The sequence below is a fragment of the Vipera berus genome (assembly GCF_964194415.1).
Source record: "Vipera berus genome assembly, chromosome: 7".
NCBI lineage: Eukaryota > Metazoa > Chordata > Lepidosauria > Squamata > Viperidae > Vipera > Vipera berus.
The window spans coordinates 54,365,202-54,379,739 of record NC_138209.1 but is presented as its reverse complement, the minus strand read 5'-3'; the positions used below and the strand labels follow the sequence as shown (position 1 = coordinate 54,379,739).

Genomic DNA, 14,538 nt, shown 5'->3' with positions numbered 1-14,538 from the left:
AGCATGGGCTTCTCAGGTTGGCAGGTGCCCAGCCAGATGGGCCAGGGCCAGAGCAATGGGGGCCAGTCCCTCGCTGTCTCTGGATGGCCCCGCAGGCCAGATCTGGGCCCATTGCAGGCCGGATCCAGCCTGTGGGCCTTGAGTTTGACATGTCTGGGCTACATCATTCTTTTTTTTTTAAATCCCATTTATATCCCGCCCTTCTCCGAAGACTCAGGGCAGCTTACAATTTAAGCACAAACCAATGTGCTTAGCAATAGCCTTCATTCTATGTATATGCCTGCTTATTAGGGCTTTCGCCCCCCCCCCCCCCGAGTGGCATTATTACAAAGTCATCTTATTGCCCCCAACAATCTGGGTCCTCATTTTACCTACCTCGGAAGGATGGAAGGCTGAGTCAACCTTGAGCCTGGTGGGATGCGAACCTGCACTAATTGCAGGCAGCTGGTGTTACTTAAGGAGGCATTAGCCCACTGCTCCACCAAGGCTTCCACCTCAACAGTTTAGGAATCTACTTTAGAAGTTAACCTGACATGAAAAAGTTATTGGATGTGATCCAAGAATCAAATATGTTTGGCCTTCTGATCACTGTCCAACAATATATCAGAAATAACTCCGTTTTACATAAAATATTAGAAATAAATGAACATTTCAAATGGAAATGAATTCAAGGAGAATACTAATAAAAATTCCTTCCACCATTTAAAAAAATTAGCATTTCTTGATGAAATGTAAGAAAGAACACATTTTTATCCAGGAAAATGACTTACCGTTCATAGATTACAGATCTGGATTCATTTGACACTGGAGCCAATGATGAGCATGGTTGTCTTGGAGGGGGAACTATAGGGATATTAGAATCCAAACAACTTGGTTTGCAGTGAGTACTCTCCTGCACAATTGTAGGTGATTCACTGTCCATGGGGCAAGGGTCTGTTTTTCCCTGACTAGACGTTGATGAAATTTCTGACCCTACAGCACCCTGAAGGGAAAGTTCTGTAGTTTCCAGCTCAACTTCGAGAGTTGGGGATGGTGGTGGTGATGCTCTAAGTTTACGCTTAGTAGATGCTCCTGAAAGTAATTTCAGTAACCCCTTTTTTTCTTTCTAAAAAAGATTTTTTTTCAAAAAGAAAAAGGAAATATGAATGTGGAATTTAACATTTGGCAAACAACTAATCAACATTGTATTTAAAGCCACTGAGGGTATCTTCAATAGTATTGGCAGCATATACATTTAATAAATAAATAAAATACCATAAATTTAAAGTGCCTGGTGTGATTTAAAGTGGTGGTGTGATTCAATGGAACCATTTGTAAATAATTTTTTTTCAAAAAATTAATCTCACTGTACTATAAACTTCATATAATTTACAGACCTACAATCCTTAGGATTATCCTGCAAGGGAAATGAGGTTATAATTTCCACAAAATGTGTTATATTTATTGAATACTTTTATTATTCATTATTTCTAAGGGGATAATTTTTACTTAAATACAGATAGCTTTAGCTTAAGTTGAAACACATACATTAATATTAAAAGTATTACTGTAGAATACTGTAAAATGTAAAAAAAACAAGAAAAAGGTTAAGGAAATGATTAGTCCATTAGTGGAGAAAGTGGCAAGAAGGTAACAAGCAACAGGGAGAAAGCAGAACTACAGGTAATCCCAGAGATATGAGCATTCACTTAATGCTCGTTTGAAGTTACGTGATCAGTGCCCCCTAGTGTTTAGGAGCAAGTCCCCAAATTCCAAATACTGCAGCACCATGGCAGTCATTCGTCCTTATGAAGGACTGCAGAGGCTCTGCAGCATTCACTCTATTCCCCCTGCTCCCCACAACTGCTTCCCCCTCCCTTCATGCTGCATTGCTCATTTACCTTGCAAAATCTGTCTCTTCTCTGTTTCTTTCTCTTTAAGGGAGAGGAGAGTTGGCTTGGAAATGCTTTTGGCGCCAACAATGGAAGCTCCTGGGTGCCGTAATATCACGCGAGTTCAAACACAAATTCTCTGCAAAAGAGATCATGGCTCCTAGAAGTTTCCAGGGGGGGGAGTGTTTGTTCGGTTTGCATGCCTATCAGGCAAAGCATGGAATCAGAGTCGGCCGAGCACAAGAACTAATGCCATCTGTGGCCCGGGTGTGCTGCTCACTAATGTGCGCCGGCCTTAGTTTGAGGCCAGGAATGAAGCCTTCAACTGAGGGGGGAGGCATCGCGGGGTGAGTCCTTTTGCATCTGTGTCCAAGCTTCTGGAGGTGGTGGTGGCAACAGCCCCCTGATTGGCCACAATCTCCCCTCACCAACCAGCCAGCCCGCCCGCCCGCCTGACCTACTCTTTGCCTGACTGGCTGGTGGCACAAATCCTGACAGCTCTTCTCCTTGTCGTCCTCCCCACTCAAGCACCGAGTGTGCTGCTCGCTCGTGTGCACCAGCCTTATTGACAGCAATCCCGCTCTGTACCTCCACATCTTTCCACTCAAATGGAGTGGAGAAAATCAAGCCACTGCCACTCAAACACTTTTATCCAAAGGAGAGCTGAGAGCTGGAAGTTCTGTGTGGAGCGCTTCAGAAATGGAGCGTTCCTTTCCATGCAGTCACACGGTGCTTCAAAATGCAGCAAATCACACTCAGTTTCTGAAGCGTTCCATTGGCAATCACACAGAACTTCCAATCTCTTTCAGCTTTCCTTCAGATAAAAGTGTTTGCATTCCTATAGGGCTGCCTTCAAACTAAGGCGCACGCGAGCAAGCAGTGCATCTGCGGCATGGATGTCATTAGTTCCTGCGCCTGGTTGACTCCAATTCCATGCTTCGCCCCATAGGCATGTAAATGAAGCAAACACTCCCCTACCCCAGAATGGAAGCTTCCAGGGGCCATTATCTCTTTTGCAGAGAATTTGTGTTTGAACTTGCATGACATTACGGCATCCAGGAGCTTCCATTGTCGGCGTGGAAAGATTTCCAAGCCTACTCTCCTCTCCCCCAAAAGGAAAGAAACCATGGCAGAAAGAAGACAGATTTTGCAAGGTAAGTGAGTCTGGCACAGCAGGAAGGGAGAGGAAAGCATGAGGTATCTTAGTAGGTCAGGTGTTCCATCACTAGGCCCCCCCATGGCCTTCTCCACCCTGACATACCTCATGTGTGCTTAACAAGCCATGTGCATCTTAATGAGCAATGAGTGATCTCATTCGAGGTATGAGATTCACTCCCAAGAGTTTTTGAGTTACAAATGGAATGGGCAGGGTCCATTACACACGTAATTTGAGGACTACCTGTAGTTAACTTGTTTTTTGCATCCTTCTTTATACAAAGGGGAAAAACAGTCCAACCTATCAAAAACAGTACCATAAAAAAAATTAGAAGCACAAGTTAAAATAGGCAAGAAAATGGCAAGTGAGCACCTGTCCACCCTAGACAAGTTCAAATCACCAGGACCAGATAGATTACGCCCCAAGGTTCTCAAGGAACTGGCAGATGTGATCTCAGAACCACTGAACTATATCTTTCAAAGATCCTGGAGTACTGGGGAACTACCAGAAGACTGGAAAAGAGCTTATGTAGTTCCCATCTTCAAAAAAGGGGAAAAATGGATCCAGGAAACTACAGACCTATCAGCCTGACCTAAGTACCTGGGAAGATGCTGGAAAAGATAATCAAGCAACAAATCAGTGAACACCTAGGGGCAAACAAAGTCATAACCAAAAGCCAACATCGGTTTATCAAAAACAGATCATGCCAGACAAATCTTATTGCATTATTTGACAAGCTGACAAAATTAGTGGAGCAGAGGAATGCTGTGGATATCATTTACTTGAACTTCAGTAAGGCATTTGATAAACTAGACAATAACCTACTGCTTGATAAGATAGAAAAATGTGGGTCAGACAGCATCACCACCAGATGGATTCGTAGCTGGCTAACCAGCTGTACTTAGTGTGTGGTCCTCAATGGAACTGCATCTACATGGAGGAAAGTGTGTAGTGGGGTGCCCCAGGGGTCTGTTCTGGGCCCAGTGCTCTTCAACATCTTCATCAATGATTTGGATGAGGAAATAGATGGGGAACTCATCAAATCTGCAGATGACACCAAGTTAGCAGGAATAGCCAACATTCCAGAAGATAGGCTTAAGATACAGAAGAATCTTGACAGACTTGAACATTGGGCACTATCTAACAAAATGAAATTCAGTGGTGAAAAAAGTAAGGTTCTACATTTAGGAAAGAAACACCAAATGCACAGGTACAATATAGGTGATACTTTGCTCAGTAGTAGCAACTGTGAGAGGGATCTCAAAGTCCTAGTGGACAATCACTTAAAAATGAGCCAGGAGTGTGCTGCAGCTGCCAAAACAGCCAACACAGTGCTAGGCTGCATTAACAGAGGGATAGAATCAAGATCACTTGAAGTGTTAATACCACTTTATAACACCTTGGTAAGGCCATACTTGGAATATTACATCCAGTTTTGGTCACCACAATGTAAAAAAGATGTTGAGACTCTAGAAAGAGTGCAGAGAAGAGCAACAAAGATGATTAGGGGACTGGAGGCTAAAACATACCGTATTTTCCGGCGTATAAGACGACTTTTTAACCCATGAAAATCACCTCAAAAGTTGGGGGGTCGTCTTATACGCCCAGTCGTCTTATACGCCGGAAAATCAGTGGGTGGCGTCTGGCGGGAGCCGGCAGGGCAGTCCTGCGCACGTGCACACTCCCCGGCTGCTCCTTAGTAGCTGGGGAGTGCGCACGTGTGCAGGACTGCCCTGCCGGCTCCCGCCCGACGCTCTTCCCTCTTGAGGCAGCATCGCTCCCCGGCTCCTAAGGAGTCCTCGGGGATGCTGCCTCAAGAGGGAAGAGCGTCGGACGGGAGCCGGCAGGGAAGTCCTGCACACGCGCGCGCACGCAGGACTTCCCTGCCGCCTCCCGTCCGACGCTCTTCCCTCTTGAGGCAGCTGCTGCCTCAAGAGGGAAGAGCCGGCTCCCGTCCGACGCTCATCCCTCTTGAGGCAGCAGCTGCCTCAAGAGGGAAGAGCGTTGGACGGGAGCCGGCAGGGAAGTCCTGCACACGCGCGCGCACGCAGGACTTCCCTGCCGCATCCCGTCCGACGCTCTTCCCTCTTGCGGCAGCTGCTGCCTCAAGAGGGAAGAACCACCTCCCGTCCGACGCTCTTCCCTCTTGAGGCAGCAGCTGCCTCAAGAGGGAAGAGCGTCGGACGGGAGCCAGCAGGGAAGTCCTGCTCCCGTCCGACGCTGCGCTTCCGCCGGGCGGTGCTGGCCGAGATGAGCCAGCAGGCAGCCGCCGTGAGCGCGACGCTGAGGGGCAGCGGCAGGACGGCCCAGCGCCTGCAGGACGGCCAGCAGCCCCACGCGCAGCAGTAGCCGCCGGCTCAGCAACAGGTCCGAGCGCAGGAGCCGCACCGCCAGGCTGCCCAGGAAAAGCAGCCACACCGAGAGGCTGCACGCCCAGTCCAGCTCCATGAGGGGCAGGGTGGGAAGCCGGCCGGGAAGAGGGACTGGGAGCCCGGGCCGAGCGCACCTCGGCCGACGGTGAGAGGGAAGCGGCACATGAAAAAGAGGCTGCGGGCGGAGCTGCCCCGCCCTGCGCCAAATGGGAGAAGTTCAAGGCCTGGGGGGGGAAGCAGGAGGGGCGCCGGCCGTGGCGGGGTGGCGGCTGCCCTCCGGCGCTGCCTGCCGCCCGGGAAACGCTGCGCCTTGGGGGCCGGCAGAAGCGCGGGAGAAGCGGGAGGGCCGGTGGGGCCAGTCGGGCCTTTGCCTCCTCTGCGACGGACAGGGAGGGCAGGGCATGTAAGTATTTTCCGGCGTATAAGACAAAAAACCTTGAAAAACTTTTTAAAAGTAGGGGGTCGTCTTATATGCCGGGTCGTCTTATACGCCGGAAAATACGGTATAAAGAACGGTTGCTGGAATTGGGTATGTCTAGTTTAATGAAAAGAAGGCTAGGTGTGACATGATAGCAATGTTCCAATATCTCAGGGGCTGCCACAAAGAAGAGGGAGTCAACCTATTTTCCAAAGCACCTGAAGGCAGGACAAGAAGCAACGGATGGAAACTAATCAAGGAGAGAAGCAACCTAGAACTAAGGAGAAACTTCCTGATAGTTAGAACAATTAACCAGTGGAACAACCTGCCTCTAGAAGCGGTGAATGCTCCAACACTGGAAGTTTTTAAGAAGAGACTGGACAGCCATTTGTCTGAAATGGTATAGGGTTTCCTGCCTAAGTGGGGAGTTGGCTAGAAGACCTCCAAGATCCTTCCAACTCTATTATTATAAATGTTAATGGAAAAAATAAAATCCATAATATAGATTAAAAATGAAACAAAAGCCACCAAGGTATGGTAGCTTAAATTAGGGTAATATATAGCAACATCAGAATTGACACTATATATTTACATCACACTTTTAATCAAATTTAAGCAAGAATGGTTCATATATATACAACATATCACATAGCATGGCAAATTCTTGGCTGACAGGACCAAGAATATCCCTTGGCTTCTAAGGGGACCTAAATTTGCTTACACATGGCCCTGTGACCTTTCATTTGGACTACTGCAATTTGCTCTGCATGGGGCTGCCCTTGAAGAAAATTTGGAAGCTTCAACTGGTGCAGAATGTGTCTGCATGGGTAATAAAGAGTGTTGGATATTCGACACATGTAACATCACTGTTTCATGAGCTGCATTGGTTGCCAGTATGTTTCTGGGTGCAATTCAAGTTGTTGGCTCTCACCTTTAAATCCCTATTATCATGGCCCTGTCAGAGCCCAAGTCTAAGAAGGAGGAGGAGGACATGGATCAGGGGTGGTGCAGGGGGCTGGTGTCTCTATGGCTCAGGAGGAATGACCTGAGAATGAGGACCAGGCAGTCCCAGGTCCATTAGGCCTCGGAAAAGTAGGCAGAGAGGAAGAGAGGGCTTGGGCTGATAAAGGAAGGGGAGAGGAGACAGAAAGGGCAGGCAGCAGAAAGCTCTGGAGCTCCGAAGACGAGCAAATGCCTCCCCCACCTGATCCCCAAGTACAAAGAATGGAAAAAAGGCAGAGTCAGCACAGGGTGATCCGACTACTTGGGCACTCCGCCCCTCCTCACAAGTTTTACCTGGAGAGTAACATTTAAGGAGACACCGTGAGGAGGGGCTTTTGCCAGGAACAAGTGTGTCTTCGGATTACACTCTCTCAGCTGTGACTCAGACTGCTTTGCTTCAAAGATTGCTTTTGCCTTGTTTTGAGGACTGTTCTAGGCTTACTGTAGCCCTGAAGATCCTCCCTTCAGACCTGACTTGTCTTGGACCCTGTCTTGTTTTGGCTTTTTGGTTTGAACTGTGACCTTGTTTGTGAACTGTGTTTGTCTTTTGTTTCACTGTGCCCCTTTGAAAAACTCTCTTTGTCTTGGACTTTTTCCTTGTTCTGAGAACTGCCCTTGCTTTCGGTCTGGACTTTTGTTTTGTGAACTTGCTGGGTACTTTATGGCCTGTTGTTTGGGGAACTGAGGGTGAAGCCTGACAGCTCAGTGGAGAGTTATTTGTTTAACCCTTTCCAAGAGCAATAAAGCTTTGGAGGCCTGCCTGGTCTTGCCTGTCTGGGTCATACAGTTGCAAGAAAAAGTATGTGAACCCTTTGGGATTACGTGGAGTTTTGCATGAATTGGCCATAAAATGCACTCTAAACATCATGTAAGTCACAACAATAGAAAAACACAGTCTGCTTAAAATAATACTACACAAACATTAGCTGTTGTCATGTTTTAATTGAACATAAGATGGAAACATTCACAGTGCAGGGTGGAAAAAGTATGTGAACCTTTGGACTTAATAACTGGTTGACCCTCCTTTGGCAGCAATAACCTCAACCAAACGTTTCCTGTAGTTGCAGATCAGACCTGCACAACGATCTGGAGTAATTTTGGACCACTCCTCTGCACAAAACTGATTCAGTGTAGCAATATTCTTGGGATGTCTGGTGTGAATCACTCTCTTAAGGTCATGCCACAGCATTTCAATCGGGTTGAGGTCAGGACTCTGACTGGGCCACTCCAGAAGGCGTATTCTGTTCTGTTGAAGCCATTGTTTTGTTGAATTACTTGTATGCTTTGGGTCATTGTCCTGTTGCATCACCCATCCTCTGCGGAGCTGCAAAATGTCCTGATAAACTCTGGAATTCATTTTCCCATCAATGACAACAATCCGTCCAGGCCCTGAGGCAGCAAAGCAGCCCCAAACCATGATGCTCCCTCCGCCATGTTTTACAGTGGGGATGAGGTTTTGATGTTGTTGTGCTGTGCCTTTTTTTCTCCACACATAGTGTTGTGTGTTTTTCCCAAACAACTCAATTTTGGTTTCATCTGTCCACAGTATATTTTGCCAGTAGTGCTGTGGAACATCCAGGTGCTCTTTTGCAAACTTCAAACGTGCTGCAAATTTTTTTTTGTACAGCAATGGCTTCCTCCGTGGTTTCCTCCCATGTACTCCATTCTTGTTTAGTGTTTTCCTTATTGTAGATGTGTCAACAAAAATGTTAGCATGTGCCAGAGATTTCTGTAGGTCTTTAGCTGACACTCTAGGATTCTTCTTTACCTCATTAAGCATTATGTGCTGTGCTCTTGCAGTCATTTTTACAGGATGACCATGCCTAGGGAGAGTAGCAACAGTGCTAAACTTTCTCCATTTGTAGACAGTCTGTCTTACCGTGGACACATGAACATCAAGGCTTTTGGAGATACTTTTGTAACCCTTTCCAGCTTCATGCAAGTCAACAATTCTTGATCGTAGGTCTTCTGAGAGCTCTTTTCTGCGAGGCATGTTTCACATCAGACAGTGCTTCTTGAGACCAGTAAACCCAAAACAGGTGTGTGTTTTTAAAGGGCAGGACAGCTGTCAGCAACACATCCAATATCATCACACTGATTGGAGTCAAGGTTGGCTCACTCCTGGCTCCAATTAGCTGTTGGAGAAGTCATTAGGCTAGGGGTTCACATACTTTTCCCACCCTGCACTGTGAATGTTTCCATCTTATGTTCAATTAAAACATGACAACAGCTAATGTTTGTGTATTATTATTTTAAGCAGACTGTGTTTTCTATTGTTGTGACTTACATGATGTTTAGAGCGCATTTTATGGCCAATTCATGCAAAACTCCATGTAATCCCAAAGGGTTCACATACTTTTTCTTCCAACTGTAATATCTATATGGCTTGGGGCAGGGTTACCTAAGAGACCGTTTTCTTCTAGTTGTTTCTACCCGTCCAGTTCAGGAAGGTAGGTTGGTCATGCTGTGGATCCTGTCAGTCAAGAATGTTGGTTGGCAGGAGCCGGGAGACATGCATTCTCTGCTATAGCCACTGCCTCTGGAACATTCTCCCTTCAGCTATCAGGATGACCCAACCCTGCTGGCCTTTTGCAAAGCCATGAAGACTTCTCTAAGTGCGTAAAAGGCCCATTTCTCTGGGAATTCCAGGAGAATCAGCATTTCGGAGCCTTCAAACAGACACTTTCTTAATCAATTCCACTGTAAATGGCTTTTTGGATATTAAGTACCTTCAGATGACAAGTTTTATTACATGGGGAAATATTCCTTCAATCCTCAATGAAAGAAGTTATCTGTAAGTTTAAGACTTAAAGAAAAACTTTGCTATTTGGAAATAACAGCATTTAGAACATTAAGCTACTGAGAGGTGTGCTTGACTGGAAATATGATTATGAAATAATTTTTGTAAGTACTTAATATAAATATAAGAATACTTCCTGCGATTTAAAATTCTATTAAAATATACAAAGATGTTGAATTTAAGTGAAAGAAATATTTCCCTCGGAAAATGTTGTAGATGAGGAAAAAAAACATGATAAGAGGAAACCTTGAAAGCTGGCTACTAGACACAACGAGAAAGAACAAAAAATTATAATTAAAGAAGAGCCCCTAATAGAGAATGGAGAAAAGTATTTTAACTCTAGTAGAATTCAAGGATATTTGGCAACAAATGTACTCAGAACTTTCTTTCTAGATTACTATAAAATTGGTTCACAAAAGGAGGATACAACTAGGAATCAGGCTGCTTGGGATATGGATTTAAAATTGACAAGATACAAGAATATTTATAAAGATGTTATACAGGATATCCAACTGAAACTAGTTGAAGTTTTAATGGCTAAAAGGGGCACACAAATAATAAATCAGAAGAATTACTTGGATGGGTGTTTTCTGGACAACTTTCTTATTTTTGATTTACAAACAAGATGTGTTATATCAATGAAGAAATTCCTGAGAAAGGATAAAGGAAGAATGAAAAGAAATCTGACTTTGGGACACTATTTAAAAGAAATAAACATCAAGAAATTTAAAAGTGAAAAGAACTTTTATAAAGTTGGTTTATTCAACCAAGATTAAAATATATATGATTTTTTTTCTAACAGCTTTTATTTGATTTTTCTTGATCAAGACTGTAGGGAAATTATTGCAGGCTGCAGAAGCGCAGCTGAAACAATTGTTTTTCAGTCTCCTGAAACAAGCCATGATAAACCACCTGTTCAGCACAAGGTGAATCAGTTAATTGTTGGCTATTAAGATGCAGCTGACATAACCAAGCCTGGGGACTACCATGGAGGTTCAGAGCCAATGGGAAAGTAGGATTTTTTTTGTTATACACGAGCTCAATCCAATGAGTGTGATTTCCTTGTGAATAAAAGGGAGCTTTGGACATTGCTCTGGGCTCTCATCCCGAGGCAGGAAAGACTCTGTCTTTTTTTCCATGAGAGACCACCACATGTGGTGACCCCGACGTGATTCTTTGAGACCCTCAGACTTATGCCTGGCATAGGCATAGTGCACTTCATCGGATCTTGCAGGACGGGACCGAATATTCAGTAAGTATGGGGAATGATTTTTCAGCGTCACAAACACTCCATGCGAAGGAGTTACGCCAGATCTTAAATAATACGTTTCCTGCTTTTTCTCAAGTAGGTTTAGAAGACATAAAAAACTTACTCAGGGTTATTTCAGCTCAATGTCCCTGGTATCCTGAACAAGGTACTTTAGAAGTTCAGGATTGGAAAAGGATAGGGAAAATTTTACATGAGGAACCAAGAGCCTCAATTAATCATTTACTTCTTTGGGAGAAAATTTTGGAAGCTTTAATAGCACATTCTAATCCTTTGTTCCTTTCACCAGAACTTTCTGCCCCACTACCTCATGTGTTAACTCCAATGCCTCGTTTAGTAACCCCAAAGGCTGCGGAGGAGATTAAGTTAATATCCAAGCCATATACATCATTACCTGAAATTAACAATTTGGAGGGTTCCAAAAAAGTTGATGAAGCAAGTACAAAAAGTTTAAAGTGTCAAGGGGCAGTTGGGGTAGTTAGAGCAGGATTTGATGAAGCCCAAGGGAAAGGGTTATTGTCACCGGAGGAATTAGTAGAAGGTTTGGAGGCTTTTCCTGTAACAGTGGATTTAGATGGTCAAGGAAATAGGCAATATCGTTGGCAGCCATTGCCTTTTTCTATTTTGAGAGAAATTAGGAAAAGTATAACTGAGACAGGATTGCATTCCTCCTTTGTGCAAGGAACCATAGAAGGGATATCTACAGGATATAATATGGTTCCACAAGATTGGAAGGATTTGTGGAGAATGCTTTTAACACCGGCACAGTATGTAGTTTGGGATTCTGAATATCAGCGTAACGCTATTGTAGCTGGAAACAACTCTGGAGGGGCTTACACTCCAGATCAACTTTATGGTTCTGGTCGATTTACCACTGTTTTACAACAAGTAGGAGGAATTCCTGATGCTGCTTATCCTGTAATTGGCCGTTGTGTGATAAGCGTGTATAAAAAAGTACCTCAGTCAGGCAAACCCACTAAGTCTTTTACTAATGTCCGACAGGGGCCAACTGAGCCTTAGGCAGAATTCATTGATAAATTGAAAGAGGCTATTGAGAAACAAATTGATAATGCAGAAGCAGTTCAAGAACTTTTGTTGAAATTGGCTTATGAAGCTGCAAACGCAGACTGTAAAAAAGCTCTAACTAATATAGTGAGTCAACCAACTTATGGAATAGCAGATATGTTAAGAGCATGTTCCTCTGTGGGAACAGGGGTGTGGAATATGAGTGCTTTAGCTAACGCTTTGCAAAAAGGAAAATTTGGTCAACAAATGAGTAATTGTTTCAACTGTGGGAAACCTGGTCATTTTAAGGCACAATGTCGAGCTCCAGGAGGAGGGAATAGTGTTGGAAGCAGACAGGGAAATAATAAATCTGGAGTTCGCCCGAAACAGCCTTGTCCTAGATGCAAGAAGGGATTTCATTGGGCAAAACAATGTAGAAATGTTAAGACTTCGGGAAACTGGGATGCAGGCTAGCAGCTAGCCCAGGAAGTAAAGCTGCTTGTTGCCAAAATGAACAAAGTTATAAGGGCAACACTATTTGTGAAAAATTATCTGTTCAGAACGTTCCCACAGCCACCAAGGGTAGTGCAGATATAATTTGATTAATCAGCAAGATATTAATTTGGATTTTCCTGACGTTGTGACTTGTATGCCAACTCAACTTTGGGGACCATTGCCTAAAGGAACAGTAGGTTTAGTCCTTCCTCGTTCCTCAGCAGCGAAAAAAGGGTTTCACATAATTCCTGGAGTAATTGATTTGGACTATTTAGGACAAATTATGATTCAAATAATGGTGAAAGTTCCTCAATTAGCAAGTAAAGGGGACTCCGTGGCTCAATTAATACTACTTTCTTATGTAACACCTGGGGGAAATTCTGAGCGGATTCGAGGAACTGGAAGGTTTGGCTCTACAGATACTGTGGATCCTCAAATCTTAGCTATTATAAAAAAAATTACAAAAGGAGAAACCTAGGCAAATTTGTTTTATTAATGGGAGGCCTTTTTCTGGAATTTTAGATTCTGGAGCTGATGTGTCAGTCATAGCTTCATCTGACTGGCCCCCGGAGTGGCCAGCCATTTCTGCACCGTCTGTGTGGGGTGTGGGTGGCTCTCAAGCTGTTCGCCAAAGTCAGCGTTGGTTGCAAGTGACAACGGAAAGAGGAAACAGAACAGCCAAATTAAGACCAGTGATTTTGCCAATTCATGTTAATTTGTGGGGAAGAGATTTGTTAGAACAGTTTGATGCAGTTATAAAATTACAAGATTAAAATTAACATCACAAAAACAGCTTTATCACTAGAATGGGACAAAACACAAACAGTATGGGTTGAACAATGGCCTCTTCCAAGGGAAAAATTGGAAGCTCTTCATCACTTAGTAGCAGAGCAATTATCAGCAGGTCATATTGAACCCACAACAAGTCCATTTAACACTCCTATCTTCGTTATAAAAAAGAAATCAGGCAAATGGAGATTGATTCATGATTTAAGAGCGGTGAATGCTTTTATTCAACCAATGGGACCGGTTCAATGTGGAATGCCTAACCCTAATTTGATTCCTTATGACTATCAAATTAGAATAATTGATCTTAAAGACTGCTTCTATACTATTCCTTTGTGTAAAGTAAATAGGAAGTTATTTGCATTTACAGTACCAGTGTTGAATGCAGAGAAACCCACCAGTAGATATCAATGGAAAGTACTACCCCTTAATAGTCCTACCATGTGTCATTTATATGTAAATCAAGCTTTGGAAGGATTTAGAAATGCATTTCCTAAGGCTATTGTTTATCATTACATTTTAGTAGCTTCTCCTATTATAACTACTTCAATGGTTAATAAATTACCGTATATACTTGAGTATAAGCCGACTCGAGTATAAGCCGAGACCCCCAATTTCACCCCCCAAAACTGGAAAAAGTTATTGACTCGAGTATAAGCCGATCCGCCGTTCTGCAAGCCTCCGCCACCGGCGGAGGCTGGATCCGCGCTCTGCAAGCCTCTGCCGCCAGCAGAGGCTCGATCCGCCATTTTGCAAGCCTGAATACACAGGAATACCCTGTGTGGCCGCGGCTCTCGGGGAAGCCCTGGCTGTCCGCTTCCTCGCTCCACGCTGCCATTCGGGGCCCGCGCATTCCCCGGGCAAATCGCGGCGCCCAGCAGGCGAGGAAACACGCCCGCTCCAGTCGCCCCCCCTTCCCTCAGGAGACGCGAAGCAAGTGACCGCCCTGAGCTTACCGAGGACTTGCGCGCGGCCGAGGCTTCGGTGCTTCCAGGATCGCGCGCACCTCTCCCAAGCCACCGCCGTCCGGAGACCTGCCGAAGTTTGGGGAGGTTTGGGGAGGTGCGCGCGCACCTCCCCAAACCTCCCCAAACGTCGGCAGGTCTCCGGACCTCCGCGCCCTGCCTGCCTGCTTCTTTCCGCTGCGGAAACTTCCGCGCCCTGCCTGCCTGCTTCTTTCCGCTGCGGAAACTTCCGCGCCCTGCCTGCCTGCTTCTTTCCGCTGCGGAAACTTCCGCGCCCTGCCTGCCTGCTTCTTTCCGCTGCGGAAAGAAGCAGGCAGGCTGGGCGCGGAGGTCCGGAGACCTGCCGACGTTTGGGGAGGTTTGGGGAGGCGCGCACCTCCCCAAACCTCCCCAAACTTCGG

General features: G+C 45.1%; 1 protein-coding gene across 1 annotated transcript in view; it reads right to left on the bottom strand.

Annotated features, from left to right (window-relative positions):
• Positions 1-14,538, bottom strand: part of SH3RF1 (SH3 domain containing ring finger 1) — a 151,475-nt gene that overhangs the window by 13,922 nt on the left and 123,015 nt on the right. Inside the window, exon 11 of the mRNA XM_081332628.1 lies at positions 771-1,105. Coding sequence (XP_081188754.1) covers positions 771-1,105 — 335 coding nt within the window. The remainder of the gene's footprint in view (positions 1-770; positions 1,106-14,538) is intronic.